Source organism: Macrobrachium nipponense, chromosome 39, assembly GCF_015104395.2.
Source record: "Macrobrachium nipponense isolate FS-2020 chromosome 39, ASM1510439v2, whole genome shotgun sequence".
NCBI lineage: Eukaryota > Metazoa > Arthropoda > Malacostraca > Decapoda > Palaemonidae > Macrobrachium > Macrobrachium nipponense.
In genome coordinates, this window is record NC_061099.1 from 48,389,272 (window position 1) to 48,413,375 (window position 24,104).

Genomic DNA, 24,104 nt, shown 5'->3' on the forward strand with positions numbered 1-24,104 from the left:
GTATGTTGTTTCCCCATTTTTATATTTATAATTATTTTATATGTAGCTGTCTCTTGCCCTCCTCCAAGGGTGCCAATCAGCTAAGTATATATCTGCCGGGGAAGTTGCATGTACAAAAATGATATTGTTATAATACAATCAGTGTACATATAGATTCAAGCATTACAACCCTTTGATACCAAGGTGACAGTTATGAGAGATTTTATCGTGAAATGTAATAAAATGTAAATAATTACTGATGATATTGCAGTATCTTGAACTTTGGTACAAGTGCTGGTAGTCTATGGCATCTGGGTAAATATTTCTCCACTAGATTTATCAACTTTGGGTCATTTTTGGGGGGTGGAAAGGGTCCATTATGCCATCAAATAGCATGGTGCTTGCTTCTATTTTATGGCTATGCATGGTTGATTTCTCTGATTTTTCATTTTAATTTGAATGATTATTTATTGGACGAAAAATCAAAATTAGTGTATGAAAACTTATGAATACTGCTATTAACATGAAATAGTTCTATTCGTATTAACTTGAAGAAGGTTGGGTAATAATTTCAGTGTATATATAAGTAATGATCTAATTACAAAATGTTTATACATTTCTTTTTGATATTTTGTACTAAGAGGATGACAAAGTCAAATTCCTTCAAATATTACCATCTTAGAGAAATAGAAGTGTTAAGCAAAAAATAATACGTACATAAGTTACATAAGTCCAACTTCTTTATCATCGTGCAAATTCATGAGTATGGAGGCAAAGAATGATTATATAGTATGTGCTGTTAATTATTCACATCTCTCATGAAAAAAGGGATAATAAGACGTCCTTCATATGAAGTGTAATTCATTTCTTTTGTCCTCTCTCTTTTGTGTACCATTGCATTAAGTACTGGTAATTTATGTATGATAAATTTGGTATTATTTGTATTTTGCATTTCACAGGATTCACACCATTAAAGTTGGCTTCTGAGAATGGATTTCAAAGTGTCGTTGAATACCTGTTGCCTGTGACCAAAGTGCAGGGAAAACTTCAGGTGAGTTTTTTATGGTTACTTCTACAATGAAATAAGGAGGTACTATGTTTGCCTCTGTCATTGTTTCATTTGTGTCTCTGTCTGCATTTCTGAAGACATCTCATAAAGTTGGTGATGGGTTTCAGTGATCTGCCGTAAATATATTTTGTTCAAGAAAACCTTTCATTTTTAATTTCTTATACAGTATTGTTTGTTCAATTTTTAATATAACTTTACTTTATATGAGAGTAGTGCTGTGCTACAGTATTTTCAAATCTCTTACATATACTGAAGGCTGTAAGAGTATTTTAATGTAAAATATATTTTTAGGGATTTTGTTGTAGTCTTCATTACAGATATTTCTACTGTTTTTACAATGGTACTAGCATCATATTTGTTCCGACACGTAATACAAACCCTCGGTCCTTTACATATGGAATATACTTACAGCGCAGCTGGACCGGTCGTAAGCTTTCGAACTAGGTGGTTTGTCCGATAGTCGGGAGTCCCACCCGACTGGAAGGTAAACATTCACTTTGCTTTCGGCCACCGACGGAGTAAGACGTGTGTTCGCCGCTCTGCCCGCCATTGTCATTTGCTTTTGCCTTCGCTTGACGAAGTCTTTGTGTGTATGGTTGTATCTTTGGTAGTACTTGGAGGTGTGACTGTAAGTACATACTATTGTTGCTTTTTTCATTGATATTATGTTTTGTCTTGTGCTGAAATGAGCAGCCACGAGCCGGAGAGACCCCCCCCGCCCCCAGTCAGCTGTAGATTGTGCCCTGGCACGGAGTGCCGTAGGTGTGGGGCCTTTAGATCCCTCGAGGACGTTGACCCTCATGATCTGTGTACTCAGTGCCGAGGGCGAGAGTGCTCTCGCGCCGACACTTGTTTTATTTGTGTATAGTGGTCAGAGGAGCAGTGGGAGTACTATGAGGAGAGGTGGAAATAGTGTAAGCCGGCCAAGGTGTCGTCGGAGGGCTCTCCAGCGACACCATTGGTTACGGACAAGTCTTCTTCATTCCTTCCTCCGTGTCAGCTCGCACGTATGGCTCCTTCCCCTTTGGGGGACATGTCGCGTTCCGCTTCTTCACTCGACCAGTCGAGTGTAGAAGAGGGGGCGCAGCACCCGGATGTGCAGTTGTACTCGGGGTCTTCCGTTCGCTTGGTGGGAACTTTCCCTCCATGGGCAAGCAGGACCCCCCCCACTAACCTGACCCTTGCCTCCTTAGGTATGTCTGCCGCTGCGGGTGGCGATCTCGAACAGGTCTGGTACTGGCTGGGACTCCCAGGCACGCCAAGTGTTCAGGGGCTGTTGTATCACCTGGCTGCACCGGGTGCCGGTCCAGTGACGCATGGCCCGGTGACTTCAGCGACGACAACAGTGTCTACGCCTGGGATGCCACTCCTCCCCACCTAGTTTACACCCAGAACGTGGCGATGGTGACCCTTACAGCTGCATCCAGGCCCCGCTGTCGTGTTTGCCGAGGAAGGAGACGACCCCACCGCCTGGTTTTGCTGCCCTCGCCCCAGCCCCTGACTTTTGGTGCGCCAAGAGTTCCCCGCTCGACCTGCCACCAGTTGCAGTTGTCGCTGCCCCGGTTCCAGTTCCTGCCATCTTCGCTCCAGCCCGTGGTGTTGCTGCTCCCTCCGTAGGTCCCTCCGGTCAGGTGCAGCTGGGCCGTGTAGCGTCAGCAACTGCCCCAGCTCCGTCCTGGATGGAGGACCTGATGGGGGTCCTGAGGAAGCTGACGAAGAAGAAGAGGGAAAAGAGGAAGACGTTGTCGTCTTTGTCGTCGTCTTCTTCGTCGTCGTCTTCTTCGTCGTCGTCTGCAGCCGCCTCTTCCCCTTCGACTTCCGAGGCTCCACGGCCGAGGAAGAAGAAGGTAGCCTCCTCCTCCCCTAAGAAGTCTCGCTCAGAGACCTCTAAGGGTCTGTCCCGTCTCCCGCAAGGAAGAAGAAGACGGGGACCAGAGGGGTACTGGCTACCACTGGTACCTCTTCTCCTGGTGCCAGAGGCTCTGCCTCGGCATGCTCGTTCGCGAGAGGTACCGAGTATACGGTCGCCCGCGGGTGACCATGCAGCCAGGGTCCAGACTGCTGAGTCTGCTCACCGGCAGGACCCAGGCACGGAGCGGAAGACTGGTGGCAGTTGCTCAGGCAACTCCCGCCAGATCCGCAATCGCTCTCGTAGCGATCTGCCGGTCCCCAGGGTTGACGCGACGGTCCCACCAGACCGTATGCGGGCTGAGGCGAGGAAGAGGTCCCCCTGGTCACCAGGCCCAGTCTCGGCTGGGCCAGGTACCGTTACGCGTCGTGAGGACGGTGCACGCTCCCACCAGGACTGGACGGATAGGTTGACAGGTAGCAGCTCTCCTGATGCTCAGGACCGTCACTACCGTTCTCGGTCCAGCGGCTCTCCTCAGGGAGACCACGAGACTAGACCTGCAGCTCGATCGTCACCGCGGGTTTGCAATCACCTGCAGGCCCCCCCAGCACACCGCTCTGCTGGTAGGCAGGGGAGGAGCGTCAGGTCTGCCTCTCCTATCCCTTCAACCTCCTCGGGCTACACTGGGAGAAGCGAGGAGATCAGAAGCGACCGTGAGTAGTGTGCTTCTCACAGTCCCACTGCGAGGGCCTACGAGCCTGGCACGGTCTTGCGACCGACCAGATCGTACGCCCAAGTGGTTGGAGGAGACCAAGAGGGGTCTGCCGTGGTTCCTCCTGTGGAAGGAGGAGGATCTCGGGAAGTGTTCTCCCTAGATAGACTGGACGGTCCATCTCCACAGGACGCGATCACTCCCAAGATCCAGAGGTCATTTGCGGAGGTCATTGTGCTGATTTGTCAGCACAACGACCTCGGGAAGGATCGGTGCTCCCTCCCTCCGAGCCTCCATCAAGGCTGGATTTGTTCTGGGGGCCTAAGAAGGAATGCAGGACGACGGTGGGTCTGCCCCGATCAGCCTTGGCCGACGGTGTGTTTGGCCAGGTGAACTCTTGTCTCCAGACAGGAGGGATCGCTTAGGTCTGGCAGGTCGACCAAGCTGCTTCCCCCTCCTCTACCACGACAGAGGCGGTTCTATGTGCCATCGGAAGACCCGCTGCCACCCAAACAGGTTAACCCAGAGCTAGCTAGGCTAACTCCGGGGGTGTCTCTTCAACACCTGCTGGCCGAGAACCAGAGGAACCTCTGGAAGCGACTGCCATGGCAACATTCCAAGCAGTCTCCTGGCTGGACCTGTGGTCCCTCATGGTTTCCAGGGTTGGGGCCTCCTCAGGAAACATCACTCTCAAAGGAGACCCAGCTTTCAGGAGATTGTGTCTGTCTGGAGGTAGGGCTATCTCCTACGTGGCCCACCAGATGGCCAACCTGGTTCTGTGACGTCGGGACACAGTCCTCGCTCGAGTGACCAGGTCGGCAGGGCGTGAGGCAGCCTTGGGTCTGAGGAACGGACCGGTGCTGGGTTCCTCCTCTCTCTTCCCTAGAGAGATGGTGGACGCTGTGGTAGAACAGCGGCGCACTGAAGACAGTGACCGCCTAGTCCACCAGGCAGTCTCGAAGGCAGATGGGCAGCCTCGAGCCACTGCGGCCAAGCCTCGGAGCTCGGCTAGCGCTTCCTCTGCAGCCAAGACAACTTCCTCGTCAAAGCCGAGAGGAAAGACCCAGCCTTCGACTTCTGCTGTAAGGAGTGATCGTCAGCCCTCCTCCCAGTCCTCCTTTTCCTGAGGAGGATCCGGGAAGAAGTCGAAGAAGGGGAAATGCTAGGGACTGCGTTCCCCCTTACCTGCTGCAGGAAGTGGAGGGGTGCCTGGCGAGCCATTGGGCAACTTGGCAGCGCTACGGAACCAAGACCTGGATCGTGGATGTCCTTCAGGAGGGATATCTACTACCCTTCGAGTCGCGGCCACCCCTCACCTCCAACCTGGTCCATCTGCAGACGTACGTTCCTGGTTCAGCCAGGGACGTAGCGCTTCGGCAAGAGGTAGATGTCATGCTGAGCAAATGAGCTATGGAGATTGTACGGGATCAGTCGCTGGGCTAAAATAGCCTACTTTTCCGGGTGGAGAAGTCATCGGGGGAGGCTGGTGCCCAGTGTTAGATCTCACTCCCTTGAACCGATTCGTTCGCCAGACTTGGTTCACGATGGAAATGGCACACTCCATGCTCAATTCCATCAGGGAGAATGACTTCATGCTTTCTGTGGACCTGAAGGATGTGTATTTCCAGATACCCATCCACCAGTCCTCCAGGAAGTACCTCATCCTCAACGGGACTGTGTGCCAATTCAGGGCACTTTGCTTCGGTCTCTCAACCGCCCCACAGGTGTTCACGCGAGTGTTCACGCTGGTGTCAGCTTGGGCCCATTTGGTAGGGATATGTCTTCTGAGGTATCTCGACGATTGGTTGGTCCTGGCAAGCTCCCGCTCGCAGTTGCTACAGGACAGGGATCAACTCCTCGAATTCTGCCGTGATCTTCGGATCGGGGTGAACTTCGAGAAGTCAGATCTCGAGCCCAAGCAGAGGATTAAGTACCTGGGCATGCTGATCGACTCGGTAGCAGGGTGAGTCTTCCCCGCAGACTTGCAGATCAGCAGGTTCAGGGAGGCAGCCGGACGGTTCCTGTCTTGACAGGAGCAGCCAGCTCAGCAGTGGCAGGTCATGATCGGTCACCTGTCGTCTCTCGAGAAGTTAGTCCCTCACGGGCGTCTTCACCTGCGGTCTCTTCAGTGGAGGCTAAAGGAGTGTTGGTCACAGGCAAGAGACCCGCCATACCTCCCCGTCCCTCTTGCGGAGTAGGTGAGGTGAGGCAGGACCTAGCCTGGTGGCTGGAAGACAGGAACCTCGTAAGAGGAATGCCTCTTCGCACTCCCCCCACAGAGATGCTGCTGTTCTCAGACGCATCGACCGAGGGATGGGGCACACACCTGGAGGAGTTGCTGGCTGTAGGTGTGTGGGACCATCATGACAAGCACCTTCACATCAACGTCCTGGGCCATAGCTCACTCAGTAGAGCTGTCAGCCAGATACATTCCAGGCAAGAGGAACGTAGTGGCAGACAAACTCAGCCGTCGGAATTCAGGTGATAGGGAACGAATGGTCTCTTCACCCAGACGTGGCGGAAAGACACTTCAACCTGTGGGGGCGTCCAGCTATGGATCTGTACGCCACCCGGCACAACAGGAAACTCAAGGTTTTCTTCTCAGTTGTGCTGGACCCATGGGCAGCTGCAGAGGACGCTCTTCAACACCCGTAAGACAACCTCTTCGTGTACGCCTTTCCCCTGTTCTGTCTGATTCACAAGGTGATCAGCAGGGTGCTGGTCACCGCGAATCTTCGGATGATTGTGGTGGCACCCAAATGGCCTCAGGCCATTTGATATCCAGACCTGCCAACCACATGTGGAACGGTACCACTGAGCGGTTCGGTCCCTGTCTCTTCACGGCTGGCTGTTATCCACCATCTCTTGCGAGCGAGAGGCTTTTCTCGCTGAGCACCAACAGAGATGGCTGGGTACCTCAGACAGTCCTCTGCAGCGGTGTACCAGGGGAAGTGGTCCGTCTTCTGTGGGCCGCCCTGGGCCTAGTCCTTAAACTGTGGGGAGTGGACATTTCCACCTCCATGGAAATCTCCCTCCTGATGAAGAGCTTCGAGAGGTCTTGCCCACCTCAGGGCCCCTGGGGTGGGATGTGACTCTCGTCCTTAGGAGTTTGACTCACAGACCCTTCGAGCCACTGAGAGTCGTCAGTCAGGGATCTGACCCTCAAGACAGTCTTTCTGCTGGGCCTGGCATCGGCGAAGAGAGTAGGGGAACTGCATGGTCTTTCTTTCGATGTCAAGCGCTCGAGGGGATGGGGATCGGTGGCGCTCGATTTCGTCCCGGACTTCGTACTGAGGACTCAGAACCCTTCAGTCCCTGATGACCGGTTTGAGTCATTCATGATCCCCTCCATGAAGGACTTCACCGATAATGATGCGGATGAGATGCTGCTTTGTCCTGTGAGGGCGCTACAGCACTATCTGAAGAGAACTAGTCACCTCAGGCCTGAGTGTCGACGGCTCTTCATTAGCACCGGGCTTACCAAGAAGGAAGTGTCCAAGAACACTTTCTTTCTGGCTTCGTGAGGTGATAAGGAAGGCGTACGCTTCAGATAGGAGTGACGACACCTGTACCCTTCATCCGAGAGCCCACAAAGTCAGAGGTATTGGTCCAACCCTTGCATTCTGCAAGAACTTCTCCATGGCACAGGTGCTGAAGGCAGGGGTTTGGTCCAACCAGACCACTTTTACCTCCTTCTACCTTCGGGATATGGCCCACAGCTCCTTGGACACTTTTTCTTTGGGACCTGTGGTGGCTGCTCAACAAGTTGTGTAGCTTACCCAGCTCCCTCGCCGGACAAGATAGCATCTCATCTTGTGAGACTGCATGAATGGAAGAGTGAATGAGAGTGTGACTGGCTTCTCTTCCTCCTCTTTTCTTACCTGTACCTGCGGGCAGAGGGTGGCGGTCGTCACTACGTTGGACAGGATGCCGATGCAGGTAAGCTACGCGACTGAGCCCCGTCCTATCCCTTTCATTAGGGATAGGAGCGACTATCCGCCACTCTCCTAACAAGGGGGGGAGTGGACGCCAACAAGAGACAAACCCAAGACCTTGTATTTGGCTCTTGCGTAGGAACTAGTTCTTGCTTGCTATTCATAAGAGGCATGCTTGCCTCCCTCTTATGATTTTGGTCAGAGGTCTGACCACTGATCCTGCGGTGCACACCCCGATCAGTTGGACAGAGGCTAGGATCCCTCCCTCTGCTCTTACAACCAGGGAGGGAACCAAGGTCAGACGAACACCAGTCTGTTCATAAGACTCAGATTCCACCCACCAGTAAGTGAGTCTTCCATAAGTAAAGGACCGAGGGTTTGTATTATGTGTCGGAACAAATCACAATTTGCCGTAAATTGTATTTTTCCTAACTATGCAAACCTGAGGTCCTTTACACATAGTCCCACCTCATGCCACCCCTCACTCTGTTCCTGGGCTTAAAGCAAAGTGAATGTTTACCTTCCAGTTGGGCGGGACTTCCGACTATCGGACAAGCAGTTAACTACCGAACCACCTTGTTCAAAAGCTTATGACTGGTCCAGCTGCACTGTAAGTATATTCCATATGTAAAGAATCTCAGGTTTGTATAGTTAGGAAAAATACAATTTACGACAAATTGTGATTTTTGTTATTGATATTGTTGGTTTTGCTGTTATTTTTTTTTATTACTGTCATTAATGCTCATTATACCAATTTATGAAATTAGTGCACGTACCCCATTTTTTCCTTATTTTCTATCCATCTTGCTATTATTATTATTATTATTATTATTATTATTATTATTATTATTATTATTATTATTATTATTATTATTATTATTATTTCTGGGCCTAACCTGTGTCGTCCTGTGAAATGTTCCTATAGCACTCATTTCTTAGGTATAAATATTGCTAAATATACAAGAGAAAAAGCTATATGGATATGCCAGGGTTTCCTGGCTCGCTCACCCTTATATAAGGGTGTCGGTATGGAAACTGGGGCGTGTGAAACCACTACCAGAGGTCCCCTGCCAATTAGTCTTTTCTTTCTCAATTTCCCCCGTTCTACAGAGGAGCTGTCCCAAGGCCATCTACCGCCCGCTACTGCTACAACTAGCGTCCCGTCCGCCATTCCTTTAATAGCACTCTCAACAATTTTACGTGTGTGTTGTTTCGGAAGCTTTTTACTTATTTTCATGATGACTGAACGTCAGGAGACTCCCGTATCTAAGTTGAGTGTTGCAATGTCAATTTTGCATTTGTTAGGGTAGCGATGTTAGTTATAAGTATGTTTTAGGTGTTGTTATGTAGCTGGAGCCCCGCATGGCGCCGCTCCTGAGTCAGCCATTACATGCATCGCTACCCGCTAATTTTCATATAATTCATGACGACTTTCAATTAGTCCCCCATACTAATTGTAGTCGCGTCCGATGGTTAGATTAGCATTTATTCAAGAATTTATGCTTTATATAATACGTATCCTGACATGAGGGCTATATCCTGGCCTACCCGACCAGGCCTCATTGGTTTTGGAAGGTAGGCTAAGCTTGGGATCGCTGTCATCCTGTCCCTTACGGCTTGCTTCCCAACCAATTCGTTGGCTGGGCGGTTTAGCCATTTCCTTAGTCCGTATGCTAGACTTCCAATTCCGATTTTGGAGGGTTAGGCTAGCTGCTCAGAGCCACCCTGGCCGACCTGACCAGATCGTTCCGATTTTGCGAAGATTAGGCTATCTACTTATGAGGACTTTATTCCTTTCCCCCTCACCTTCTTCCCTATCCCCTCTCGTGTCAGGACTACTTGTGTTATTCTAATAATATCATATTATTATGCCTACTTAGTTTTAATGCGTGTCGATTTATTGTACAGTTGGCCTATAGGCCTTCTGTCCCTGGTATCGGTTGGTTCACGACTTCTCGGAGGGTTGTCCCACCTGGCCGGTTGTGGTGACCAACTGATCACGAGTGGGCCACTCCTCTAGGCGACCTCCCTCCCCCTGGACCCACTTCGGTGGGGTGACGCAGCTCGCCATACGCTACCCTCGGGCAGTTTAGCTGAGCCTTATACCCATTAGGGGGGAGGGTAGGGAGTACAATCGGTGGAGTGGTACACCTCGTCATGCTCGGTGGGAATGGTACCGGGGTGTCCACCCTGGCGAGTCCTGGTTGGCCACCTGGCTCGTCAGGATGGTATACGCCGCGTGCTACCTCGTTCTCGCCACCCTATCCACGGTCTCCTATCCCTTGACTATCCTCCCACCCCGGCGGGACCGGGGGCCCGGCTAAGAGTTCTTTCCTGTTATAAATATAATAGCTACGATCACTTATATGATCAGATTCAGGCCTAGGTTTTACCTATTTTCCCTGCGATCCCACGGAGCCGGACCCGGAAGTATAAGCATAGCAATTGGGTGGGGACGGGGTACGGAATGGACGATAACAGTCAGAACTCATGTATAATAGTTTTATTTTAGATTAAGCTTATCTTTAAGCATGCTTTCCGGCCCATTTATTACGACGGGCATTTCCACCCCGCCGGGTATTTTAGGACCGAAGCACCGTGTTCCCAAATACCTAGCTCCGCCTCCTGGTTTCAACATTCTCGTTTAGTACCTCCGTTCCTCACTCCGGTGGGGGCGGACAGTGGGCTAAGAGAGGCGATTCTAGGCTACTAGGTAACACATCTCCGTTGCCAGTGGATTCAGGCCAGGTTCATCCTTCCCCTGTTCTGCTTGTACCAAGCCTATCTTATTATAAGATATTCATGATGAGGATGATAACTAGGGCCGGGAGCTTTTGGGAAGTAAAATTTGTAAAATTTAGTAGTAGACACACATTCCGCCGGCATCAATCCCGGCGGCTTTAGATTTACGATGCATGCCCCGCCGGATACATCTCCTGCGGGTCCATATAGTGATACTCATGTATCATTTAACTTACAGATGGTACGTTGTCAGGAGACAGCATTCACAGCGATTTTATAGCAGCCGTGCGGGCATGAGGTCTGCAGATCTCATGCCGGATGTGCAGTCCAGGTGGACAACTTGCTGGTGTGGCACCCGGACGGGTTCGAAGTTTACTCCCTGGTAACAGACCACACTACTGAGTCGGTATAGGTACTATTCTACTAAATGATACAATGAGAATTATAATGATGCATATTGGATGAAGTAGTTCATTATTCTAGGATAGGCCTTGATGTAGCTATCTCTTGCAGACCCCCCAAGCCGTCAAAGATTCGGCTCTTACAACCCTCAAGGTCTGGGTAGGAGGATTTGGCCGGAACGTCAAGTCCAAGCAACCCTACATGCTGTGGAGGAGATGTGCTCGCTGATCTACTTGGCGGCTCCAATCATAGCCAAGATCCAGGAAGAGACCCAGGCTCTGCCGGAAGACCTGGAGGGTTTTGGTGAAGAGGTCCTCGGAGAGGTGGCGGCCATCAACTTGGACCACGAGCCCATGGTTGTTGACAACCTGGGTCAAGGTAGGGAGGTAAGTGAGGCAGGTGGTACGCTGGCTAAACTCCTGTCCTTTAGCCCGTCTCAATCCTCTTCTTCATCTTTTCAGGGGTTTGCCTGGAGGCCCACAACTTCTAGGGACAAGTTGGTCTCGGTAATCCCTAAAGTAAAACCTTCTAAGAAAACTCCTAAATCTATTAAGAAGTCCCTACCAAAACCAACAAAACCAAAGCCTCCTAAGACGAGCTGCGCCAGCACGTCATCAGCTCCCAAGCCGGTGGCGGACTCTGCAAAAGTTGCTCCCCCACAACAGGGGTTGAGAGCTAGAGGGTCCAAAGCCAGACCTCAGGAACCTCGCTTTGACCCGGCGGTGTTCTCCAGCATGCTAATGCAGGAGATGGGGAACTTGGTACAGACCAAGTTCCAGGAGATCTCGTCGCAACTGGTCTCTAGCCTGGAGACGTCGGGACAATCTATTCAGTCCCTGACTGAGAGGCTACAGAACCAGGAGAACTTGATGGCGAGACTCCTCCAGTCCGGGCACTCTCAGCAACCCTTTGTAGTGCCGGGCGCTTCAAAATTACCGCCCTTTAAGAATAATAACCCTTGGCGGCTAGCAGCACATGCTCTTTTCTCAGAGGGCATGCTGACAATAGAAGGATGTGGAAACTGGCCAGTAGAAGACTTCGAATTCTACCCGCCGAGTCTCCAATTTCCCTTCCCGGGCTATGTCCGATTAACAGAGGAGGCACTGATAAGGGAAGATAAGGTCCCCAAGGAGACCGTTACCTTCCCCAGAGACCAGGCCCAATCAGCCTGGGTCCGGACCTCGACCAAATGGGAATGTGTCAACACGAAGGTGACACCCCATAAAAGCCCATTCACCATGTTTGTGGTAGGGGATGATACCCCTACTCCTTGCACCTCCAAAGTGGTTGAGCTGACGCTACAAGCAGCAACGGAGGAAAAACCGATGCCTCAACTCAGGGAGACAGACCTGCCTTCCCTGCTGTTCCCGGGAGGTATGGAGTGCTGGGTGGATGCCCCAGCAACCTTTTCGGTAGGCAAACTCAGCCCGGACTGCGCGACTACCCAGTTCAGTGAACGCCTCCTAGGCTTCCAGAGGCCATGGTAAAGGCGAAATATGAGGCTAGATTTCGGTTAAGCAGATCCATCAGTTCAGCCACTACGGCAGAAATGACATCCCTGGTATATGCAGACGAGCCACTTTTTAAGATCCTGACGAAGTCACTACTCCACACCTTACAGTGCAATGTATATGACTTCGCAGTAGCCAGGAGGAACTGCAGGAAGCATGTCTTGGCCAATGCTTCCATTAGACATGAACCTAATAGGCTCATCAAATCTTCAATCTGGGGAGCGAATCTGTTCCCCGAGACCATTGTAAATGGGGTTCTCGGGGAAGCGGCCAGAGTGAACCAGAGTTTGAGAGTACGCTGGGGGCTCATTTCCAAAAGGAAATTTGAACCCTCCGGAGCACATCCCAGGGGCAGGAAGAGATCAAGGAAATTCCAGTCCTTCCAGACCACTCAACCCCAAAGAGTGGTACAGGCTGTCCCTGTAACCCAGTTGGGCCAACCCTCCACCTCGAAAACCCAACCTCAACAGCAATTCGTTCTACTGCAGAGCCAACCCTCTCAGCAGCCCCAAAGTTCGGCCACTTTCACCTCTTCTCCGGCCTTCAACGCCACCTTCGAAACTCAAGGGGTGTTTCAGGGGTATAACAGATTTGCTAGAGGTAGCCGAGCCAGAGGAGCTTTCTGGCACAGGGCCGGCGGAAGAGCCTCCGCTAGAGGCAGAGGCTTCCGGGGAAGTCGGCCCTCTGCTAGCCAGTGAGACTCCCCAGGTAGGAGGGAGGCTGTACCTATTCCGGAACCGTTGGAGATTCAGCACTTGGGCTCACAGCATAGTATCAAAAGGACTGGGATGGAGTTGGAAAAAAGGGCCTCCTCCACCAACCAGTTTTTACCAAAACCCAACGGCGGACCTAATAGAGTACACCCAAGACCTTCTTTAAAAGAAGGTAATACAAGAAATCAAACACGTGAAATTTCAAGGACGCTTGTTGAGCGTTCCAAAGAAAGACTCAAACAAGCCAAGAATAATTCTGGACTTGTCCCATCTGAACTCATACATTCAATGCGACAAGTTCCGCATGCTAACCGTCTCGCAGGTGCGGACCTTACTTCCCCGTGGGGCCGTCACCACCTCTATAGATCTTACAGATGCTTACTATCATGTTCCGGTAGCAAGGCACTTCCGTCCCTTCCTAGGCTTCAAACTAGGCAAGCAGGCTTATGCCTTCAAAGTCATGCCATTCGGGCTCAACATAGCGCCCAGAATATTCACGAAGCTAACAGAGACAGTACAAGAATTGAGGTCTCAAGGGATAATGTTAGTAGCCTACCTGGACGATTGGCTCATCTGGGCCACAGGCGACAAGGAGTGTCGCAGGGCGACGCACAAAGTAATAAAATTCTTGGAATACCTAGGATTCCAGATAAACAGCAAGAAATCCCGGCTTACTCCGGCACCACGCTTTCAGTGGTTGGGAATACAATGGGATATGAACTCACACAAATTGTCAATCCCGCCGGAGAAACGCAGGGAGATAGCGAAGGCTACAAGGCGGTTTCTCAAGGACAAACAGACGTCCCGGCGGAACCAAGAAAGAATCTTAGGTTCACTCCAATTCGCCTCAGTAACAGACGTTCTATTAAAAGCCAAACTGAAGGATATAAACCGGGTTTGGCGGACCAGAGCAAACAGGAAATCTCGAGACAAAATTTCCCGGATCCCGCCGATATTACGGAAGAGACTCCGTCCTTGGACAGAAGTCAAGAACCTGGCAAAATCAATACTGTTACAGTTCCCTCCGCTGGCCTTAGTGGTCCACACGGACGCCTCACTAAGCGGTTGGGGAGGATACTCCCAATACAAAAAGGTTCAAGGGTCATGGTCGGTAACATTCCGCCAGCTGCATATCAATGTACTAGAAGCCATGGCGGTGTTCCTGACCCTAAAGAAACTCTCTCCGGCGAAGAAAATCCATATCAGACTAGTATTAGACAGTACGGTGATAGTCCACTGCATAAACAGAGGAGGTTCCAAATCGAGCCACATAAATCATGTGATGATAGCAATCTTTTCTTTAGCAGCAAAGAACCAGTGGCACCTGTCAGCCACTCACCTGGCAGGAGTAAGGAACGTGGTGGCGGACGCACTGTCAAGGATAACTCCGCTGGAATCGGAATGGTCCTTAGACGAAAGATCATTCAATTGGATCTGCCAACAGGTTCCAGGGCTTCAAGTAGACCTTTTTGCCACAGAATCCAACCACAAGCTACAGTGTTATGTGGCCCCAATCTGGACCCTCTGGCTCATGCCACAGACGCTGTGTTCATAGACTGGAACACTTGGCAGAGGATTTACCTATTTCCACCAATAAACCTACTAATGAAAGTCCTGAACAAACTCAGATCTTTCAAAGGACGGATTGCGCTGGTAGCTCCCAACTGGCCCAAGAGCAATTGGTTCCCGCTGCTGGTGGAATTGGGACTCCGCCCCGGCGGATCCCCAACCCAAGACTAACGCAGTTAGTACAAACGCGGACTGTGTCCGCTTCCTCAGGAATTCAGAATGCCCTAACTTTGTGGACTTCATGAAGTTTGCAGCACAGAAAGATGCCAATATTGATCCTCTAAACACCTTGTTCCTAGAATCAGACAAACGAGAATCTACACTTCAGCAGAATGATTCAGCAGTAAAGAAGCTAGCCACCTTTCTAAAAGACTCGAAGGTACAGACGATGACTACGAATCTGGCAGTTACATTCTTTAGGACCCTGTTTGAAAAAGGCCTAGCAGCTAGTACTATTACTACAACTAAACCTGCCTTAAGGAAAATATTCCAATTTGGTTTTAACATCGATCTGACAGATTCGTATTTCTTGTCTATCCCCAGAGCTTGTGCTAGACTAAGGCCAGCGGACAGACCTCATATGGTCTCCTGGTTTCTAAATGATGTACTTAAGCTAGCTTCAGACACTGATAATGAATCATGTCCTTATATAACCCTTCTCAGGAAGACTTTATTCCTAGTAAGCCTGGCCTCAGGAGCCAGAATATCTGAACTGTCGGCTCTTTCCAGAGAACCAAATCATATTGATTCCCTTCCATCTGGAGACGTTCTAATATCCCCAGATCAAAAATTCTTGGCTAAGAACGAGGATCCACAGAATAGGTGGTCCCCGTGGAAGATTGTCCCACTTCCACAGGATCTATCTCTATGCCCAGTAAACACGCTGAGATCCTATCTAAACAGAACTTCAAAAAGCCTTTAGGTCCTTTATTCATTAGAGAGAATGGTGGAACTATCTCCATGAAAGCGATCAGACAATAAATTCTGTATTTTATCAAACAAGCCAACCCGGGATCAATTCCACGTGTGCATGATATCCGAGCGGTGGCTACCTCAGTTAATTACTTTCATCACATGAACTTCAATGATCTTAAAAAACATACGGGCTGGAAATCACCGACAGAATCGAAACGCCACTACCTAAAATCTTTAGAGGCCCTTGAATACTAGGCAGTGGCAGCAGGGAATGTTGTTTCCCCTGACACAGCCTAGCCATGATAATATACCTAGTCTTAATAGATTATAACTCCCTTTAGTTCTTTCTCTCCTACCTGCCTCGCTTGTAATCCCTACCCTTTACCTTGGTTTTTCACCTGGATTGCACATTTGACCCACTCCTGTATTGTACATACTTAAACAATATTCTACTGTATATAAATACCCTTTATTATTTGGTGTTGGAATCAACGTGGCCTTACCAGAAATTGTATTTTATACCATTGTATATATTTCCTTAGGGTAAGGACCATAGAATTAAGGAAATTTATTAAAATTACTGTAGAATTAAGAAACTTTATTAAAGTACTGTAGAATGAATTAAAGTTCTTTCATTTTTCCTTCCAGTAACTTTGTTTACACTAGATATCCAAGCTGGTGGGGCCAATTCTCTGTTACTATTTCACTGGACAACACAGGTTAGGCCCAGAAAAGGGATTTTGACAGGAAAAATCTATTTCTGGGCAGTGACCTGTGTCGCCCAGTGAACCCACCCCTCTATCTTCCTCACCCTGACTGGCCCAAGCTTGGGTGCTATTTTCAGGAATGGCAGACGGGACGCTAGTTGTAGCAGTAGCGGGCGGTAGATGGCCTTGGGACGGCTCTTCTGTAGAACGGGGGAAATTGAGAAAGGAAGAGATTAATTGGCAGGGGACCTCTGTTAGTGGTTTCACACGCCCCAGTTTCCATACCGACACCCTTATAAAAGGGTGAGCGAGCCAGGAAACCCTGGCATATCCATATAGCTTTTTCTCTTGTATATTTAGCAATATTTATACCTTAGAAATGAGTGCTATAGGAACATTTCACTGGGTGACACAGGTCACTGCCCAGAAATAGATTTTTCCTTTGTCAAAATCCCTTTTTTATTATTATTATTATTATTATTATTATTATTATTATTATAATTTTTATTATTATTATTATTTTGTTAAAAATGATTGCTGCTTCAGCACTTAATCTTGTAGAGAGTCTTCTCTATTTTTCTGATGACGGCTTTCTCGTTGTTGCTTAGACTGGCGAGCAATGCACCAAAGGGCATGGTAAAATTCGGTTGAGTCATTTGGTTTATTATTGCTTATACAATTCTCTCTCTCTCTCTCTCTCTCTCTCTCTCTCTCTCTCTCTCTCTCTCTCTCTCTCTCTCTCTCTCTCTCTCTCTCTCTAACGCAACGTTTCTTCCTGATCCACAGGACATTATCAAGCGATGGCTGCTGAGGGACTGAATTCGAGTGGCGAGTCCTTCTTCTTATATCGTGTTGTTGCGGGCTCTCGAGTACGGTCTAGAGAACCTCTCTGGCAGGTCGAGTTTTCATTGGTTCCTGGCAAGGTGACTCATACGGCAGGTGTTTACAAGACTCGTAAACGCCTGCCATATGAGTCACCTTGCCAGGAACCAATGAAAACTCGACCTGCTGGAGAGGTTCTCTGGACCGTACTCGAGAGCCCGCAACATCACGATATAAGAAGAAGGACTCGCCACTCGAATTCAGTCCCTCAGCAGTCATCGCTTGATAATGTTCCTGTGGATCAGGAAGAACATCGCGTTGGAGAGAGAGAGAGAGAATTGTATAAGCAATAATAAACCAAATGACTCAACTGAATTTTACCATGCCCTTTTGGTGCGTTGCTCGCCAGCCTAAGGAACAACGAGGAAGCCGTCATCAGAAAAATAGAGAAGACTCTACAAGATTAATAGTGCTGAAGCAGCAATCATTTTTAACAAAACATGTCTACGAGAGGGTCTCCTTCCGAAATATTATTATTATTATTATTGGAGAAACAAATCCACAGTTATGTAAATGTACATATATTTCAGTTTAAAAAATATGTACATTTACATAACTGTGGATTTGTTTCTCCATTTGAAGACTCGTGCTACTATCGAGGATTTTTTAATTATTATTATTATTAAGGAAGCAGACCCTCTCTCAAGCATACTTTATTTGGAGGTCATTATCAAATATACAGGTCAAGATCGGTGCTTATATTTCAACTTATACAGATAAACTATGATAACATAGTCATCAAAGTTATTAATGGTTTTCTCTCTCTCTCTTCTCTCTCTCATCTCGCTCTCTCTCGCTCCCCTCTCCATCTCCGCTCTCTCTCTCTCTCTCTCTCTTTTTCTTGAAGCGAGCTTTCTTCTGGAGCTGCCAGACATCCTCTGGTCTGAGAAGCTGAGGGTGGACTGTTTTTGGTGTGGTGTCCGTCCTCCTTATATTTGGGGTCATCAGCAGGGTGTCTGTCCCATGCTGCTCTCGTATTGGCTGGTGGCAGAAATTCTGCTTTTGCATTGGTGGCTTGAGCCAGGTCTTCGCAGTGTCAGTGGTTGCAAAGCTGCAGCTATCTGGGACCTCCGGAGCTGTGCAGTAACGCTGCTGGGTGTTGTGTTTCGCTGCGAGACGTCATGAGTCGTCATGATTGGTGATGCCGTAGTTGGTGGCAGGTTTTTTCATAGTCGTGGGGAAGAGAAATTCTTCTTGCGTCGTATTAAGTGCTGGTTTTATTTGCTGGATGAGAAGTGCCTCCAGCAGGCGTAACCGATGGGCATCATGGCCTTCCTGATGATCTTTGTTTTCTGGATGATCACATCCCGGGAGATAGTCTCTTGATGTTTGGTGCGGGCGCAATTCTTGATAGCCCCCTTTTTGGGTGTGGCATGAGAGTATCTTAGACAGGCGCATGCTGGTCATACCTACGTAGGCACTGCTGCAATCATGAACTGGACATGTATACTGGTACACCACATACGTATGCTTCAGGGGGTCTCGTACCTGTGGGGAGGGGTTATTTTTCTTAATTAGGTTGTGCGTCCCCTGATTCTGGTAGTATATGATTAGGTCAATTTTCTTGGTGTCATCGGTCAGGGTTACATTTTTGGAAATAATCTTCTTAAAAGAGTCCTTTTCTTCACGGTAATGAGTTCCCATTACTGTGAAGAAGAGGACTCTGTTAAGATTATTTCCAAAAATGTAACCCAGACTAATGACACCAAGAAAATCGACTTAATCATATACTACCAGAATCAGAGGACGCGCGACCTAATTAAGAAAAATAACCCCTTCCCACAGGTACGAGACCCCCTGAAGCAGATGTGAGTGGTATCCAGTCCATGATTGCAGCAGTGCCTACGTAGGTATGACCAGCATGCGCCTGTCTTAAGATACTCTCGTGCCACACACAATAGGGGGCTCTCAAGAATCATGCCCGCACCAAACATCAAGAGGCTATCTCCCGTGATGTGATCCTCCAGAACACAAAGATCAACGGGAAGGCCCCCTGATGCCCATCGGTTACACTTGCTAGAGGCGCTTCTCATCCAGCAAATAAAACCAGCACTTAATACGACGTAGGAAGAATTTCTCCTCCCCATGACTATGAGAACACCTGCCACCAACTATGACACCACCGATCATAACAACTCTACGGAAGACAGCAGCCCCGAACGAGATACTCTTGCAGCCAATGAAAATCAAATTAGCCATGACATCTCGCGGCATGACGCAACGCCCAGCGATGTTACCGCACAGCTCTGGAGGTTCAGATGGCTGCAGCTTCGCAACCATTGACACGGCGAAAGTGGTTTGAGACCTGGCTCAAGCTACCAACGAAAAAGCAGACTTTCCACCACCAGCCAATAGGAGAGCAGCATGGGACAGACCCCTTGGTGACGACCCCAAGTATAAGGAGGTCGGACACCACACCAAAAACAGTCCACCCTCAGCTTCTCAGCCCAGAGGATGTCTGGCAGCTCCAGACGAAAGCTCACTTCAAGGAAGAGAAAGAGAGAGAGAGAGAGAAAACCATTATTGACTTTGATGACTCTGACATCATAGTTTATTTGTATAAGTTGAAATATAAGCACCGATCTTGACCCTGTATTTGATAAGGACCTCCATAGGCACTCTTGCTAACCTGTTTAAGTAGCACCGAAAAAGCCGCTATTCAAAAAATAGAGAAGAATCTCTACAAGCGTAATCCTGCTGAAGTGGCCATTACTATTAATAAAGTATATATGTATTATTATTATTATTATTATTATTATTATTATTATTATTATTATTATTATTATTATTATTGTAACAGAAATTATTGAGACCTCCTTTGATTCTTTCTTCAGTTATTATATTTGGAATGTAAATTGATGAAAAAAATGCTCATGTGACATCTATTTAAATACATTTTCATCCTTTGATCTGTTCAAAAGAGAGGCTGTCTTTGTTGTACTTGAGAGTCTTTCTCTCCGTTTTTGTTCCAGAAATAGAAATAAATGCCGAGAGCTTAGAGGATCTCCTAGTTGCCGCAGCGAGGCATGGCAGACTCAAAACACTTCAGCACTTGACAGTAGAGGAAGGAGGAGATATTTCATACAGAGACCCATCCACTAATCTGACCATAGAAGAGATTGCTCATATGAGGGGCCACCATGATGTTGCATGGTATGCAAACAAGACCCTTCGAGGTACTGTCAGGGGCATCAGAGACCGCCCAGAAATGGTAAAGGTTACTGCTACTGTTCATATAGAAATATTGTTTTTAATTATGTAACTTACCCAGTATGTAATTACTATATAGCTAAGACTTTCACTCGCCTGGCAGTTAAAATTCCAAAATTTGTGGGTTGCGCTAATTTTTGTTTTGTTTTGGCTAGGTAACAATGCCCTACCCACTTTTGGGGAGAGGAACAACTTGGCAAAGAGCTCAGTTTGTTTCTGAAGGCTATACACTGGTTGTTGGCTGCAGTTAATTATGAAAATCTTGACTTTACTGATTGTTGGTTCATCAGATTTGGTGAAGTATTTTCATTTGTTGGCTGATTTGGCATTACGTATTTAGATAGTGTTAGGTTCTTTTTTACAGAACTTACTATAATGACTTTTTGTTACCAATTTGACTAACCATTTGTGACGATGTCGGACTCAAGTTTGTCTAACTTTAGATATTGTGCTCAAGGTTGTAACAGACGTTTGACCAAAGAATCTTATGTTTCGCATACTTTGTTTACAGATTACCGTAGACATGTATGTTCTTTTGACTTGAGATGTTTAGAGTGCATTGACAGGGAAGAGAGAACATGGAAGAATTTAGAGTCTCACATAAGAAAGTTAGATAAAGAGAAAGAAAGGCTTTGGCTAGGGCAAATTCAAAATCAGCTAGCCAGGGATCTTTGGAATTAGTGTTGGATTCGAATGTTCCTATTATTTCTTTAACCCCCATTCCCAGTTCTCTTGATATTTCACCGGCTCCAGTTTCAGGCTTTCACACTTTCAATCGCAATTCCATCGCCAGCCTCAAAGAAAAGCTTGATAAGGGCTTTGCTTTATTGGTGCAGACGATGGAGCAGCTTGGTTCGTCAGTGAAAGCATATATGGACAAAGCTAAAAATGGTTGTGTAGTGTTAGTGGAGGAGGTGGCTGTTTGTCCCATTGACTTTCCTAGACAAAGGTCACCGGCATACTCCCCAAACCTGGGAGGAGTCAAATTGGTATATAGCCCAAGAGAGGTTGGTGGGGTCTGCCCACGAGCAGTCACTCCCTCAGTTAAACCTGTTGATGCATCCCGGGTTGTAACAAAGAGCAACTGGAAAGGCCTCTCTGTGGATGTGCAAAGTTTGTTGAGTTCAGAGGATTCTTCTCCATGTGTCATCAGTGGCGCTCAGGAAGTAAGTCTTGTCCTATTTAAAGAGGAGTGCTACAGATATAGAGAAATCTCTAGTTGTGTCTGTCAAGAGATTCAGAGATCCAGAGCGCCCGTCTTGCAGTCACTGAGACAGTCCAGAGCGTTTTTCTTCTGATTGCCTCTCAGAAGCTGATGCTCCCCCAGCTCCCAAGGCTTGTTGTCATTCATCTCCTCACTAGGCATCAGTGCTTCCCTCTGCTCCCTCTCCTCCTCCAGCAGTCCCCAAGCACCCAGTAGTGGCTGTGGTGCCTGCTTGCTTGGAGCCAAACAAGTGCACACAGCTGCACCCAAGCACCCATCGGTGCCACCGGCTCCTTTAGTTCCTCTGATGGTGGATAACCACCAGCCGTGAAGACACAGGGACTGTACTCCCAAGTGGTACCATTCTCGTGTGGTTGACACAGAGGGTTGTGCCATGGGGGAATCTCTCGTGGTGCCTCAGAGAGAAGAGCCAACAGATTGAGATACCAAATGGCTTGAGACCATTTGAGAGCCACCAGGATCATCCAAAGATTGCTGGTGACCAGCACTCTGCTGATTTTTGCGAATCAGACAGAACGAGGGAAAGGCGCAGACTTCGAGGTTGTCCCATGGGCGTTGGAACGTGTCCTCTGCAACTGCCCATGGATCCGGCACAATGGAGAAGAAAACCGGAAGTTTAATGTTGTGCTGGGTGGCGAACAGGTCCACTACTGGACACCCCCACAGGTTGAACAGCCTTTCCATCTCATCTGAGTGAAGACCATTCTGTCCCTATCACTTGATTCTGGCAGCTGAGCTTGTCTGCCACTCCATTCCTCTTGCCTGGAATGTATCTGGCTGACAGCTCTGCCGAGTAGGCCGTAGCCCACTTGTGCACCTGCAGTCAACTGATGCAATGGGAAGGACACTAGGCCACCCTGTTTGTTGAATTATGCCACTACTGTGGTGTTGTTGCTCATCAACACCATGGCTTGGCTTTATGCCAAAATCACATATTCCATTCCATTCCATCATCACCATGGAGTGTCCCATCGCTCGATCCTGAAACTCTTGGAGGGCTAAAACTGCTGCCTTGAGTTCCATGATGTTGATGTGAAGGTGCTTGTCATGTCGATCACACCCCTGCAGTCAGCAACTCCTCCATGTGAGCTCCCCAACCCTCGTTCGATGTGTCTGAGAGCAGAAGCATGTCTGGAGGGGGAGTGTGCAACTCCACTCCTATTAAGAGGCTCCTTCGTCTAGCCACCTGGCTAAACCCTTCCTAACTTCCTCCGTGAGAGGGATGAGGAAGGATTGAGGATCTCGAGCCTGTGACCAACATTCCCTTTGTCTCCATTGCAGAGACTGCAGGTGACGATGCCCATGAGGGACTAACTTCTTTAGAGGGACAACAGGTGACCGATCATGACCTGCCAAAGCTGAGCTGGCTGTTCCTGTTGAGACAGAAACAGCCTTGCTGCCTTCCTGAACTTGTTGATCCTCGAGTCTGCAGGGAAGACTTGTGCTGCTACTGTGTTGGTCAGCATGCCCAGGTACTTTATCCTCTGCTTGGGAATGAGATCCGACTTCTCGAAATTTATCACAATCCCTCATGACAAAAGTCGAGGAGACAATCTGTCCTGTAGCAACTGCGAGAGAGAGCTCACCAGGACTAACCAATTGTCGAGATACCTCAAAAGATGTATCCTGACCGAGTGGGCCCAAGCCCAGACTAGTGTCAACACTCGCATGAACACTTGTGGGGCGGTTGAGAGTCCGAAGCACAGTTCCCTGAATTGGAACACTGTCCCCTCAAGGATAAAGCAAAAGTACTTCCTGTAGGACTGATGGATGGGTATCTGAAAATAGGCATCCTTCAGGTCCAACGAAAGCATGAAATCGTTCTCCCTGATGGAGGCAAGCATGGAGCATGCCGTCTCCATCATGAACCAAGTCTGGCGAATGAATCGATTCAAGAGAGATAGATCTATCACCGGTCTCCAGCCCCCTGTAGCCTTCTCCACCAAGAAAAGGCAGCTGTAGAACCCCGGTGAAGGATCTCAGACGATTTCCACAGCCCTTTTGCTTAGCATCATTAGCAATTCCTCCTTGAGTGCCAGATCCTTGGCAGAACCAGGGATATACGTTTGAAGATGGACTGGTCAATCGGTGAGAGGTGGCCTTGACTCGAAGGGCAGAAGATATCCCTCCCGAAGGACATCCACTACCCAGGTCTCAGCTCCGTAGCGCTACCATGTTGCCCAATGGCTCGCCAGGCATCCCCCCACCAACGGCAGCAGTTGAGGGCGAACGCCGTCCCTAGCGTTTCCCCTTCTTCCTCTTTCACTTACCTCCTTTCCCACGAGAGAAGGAAGGCTGTGAGGGTGTGGGGGGGCTGTTGTTCCCCTCTCAAAGCGGAAGAGGAAGGCTGGGTCTTTCCTTGCGCCCTTTTCGACGAAGAGACAGTCTTGGGGTCAGAGGAAGAGCTAGCTTGGCTCTTAGGACTAGCCATAGTTGCTCAAGACGGCCCGGATGTCTTAGCAACTACCTGGTGGACAACACAGTCGCTCTCTTCAGCTCTCCACTTGTCCAATGCAGTGTCCACCATCTCTCTAGGGGAGAAAGAGGAGGAACCCACCAACGGTCCATTCCTAAGACCCAATGCCGACTCCGCACCAGCCACCCTGTTTATACGAGTTAGGACAGTGTCCCTCCTCCTAAGAACCAGGTTGGCCCACAGGTTGGCAGTCTGGTGGGCCAGGTAG

General features: G+C 48.6%; 2 protein-coding genes across 5 annotated transcripts in view; both read left to right on the forward strand.

The window, feature by feature from the left end:
* Positions 1 to 24,104, forward strand: part of LOC135210327 (uncharacterized) — a 702,311-nt gene that overhangs the window by 211,752 nt on the left and 466,455 nt on the right.
* The window catches only part of LOC135210325 (poly [ADP-ribose] polymerase tankyrase-1-like), a 331,749-nt gene that overhangs the window by 165,330 nt on the left and 142,315 nt on the right, over positions 1 to 24,104 (forward strand). For 3 of the 4 annotated variants that reach the window (XM_064243209.1, XM_064243210.1, XM_064243211.1), the window contains exons 16-17: positions 939 to 1,030; positions 19,958 to 20,196. In XM_064243209.1, the coding sequence (XP_064099279.1) occupies positions 939 to 1,030; positions 19,958 to 19,963 (98 nt within the window). In that variant the 3' untranslated portion in view covers positions 19,964 to 20,196. Of the gene's footprint in view, positions 1 to 938; positions 1,031 to 19,957; positions 20,197 to 24,104 lie in introns of those variants that run through there. The other variant, XM_064243208.1, reaches the window with a different exon arrangement.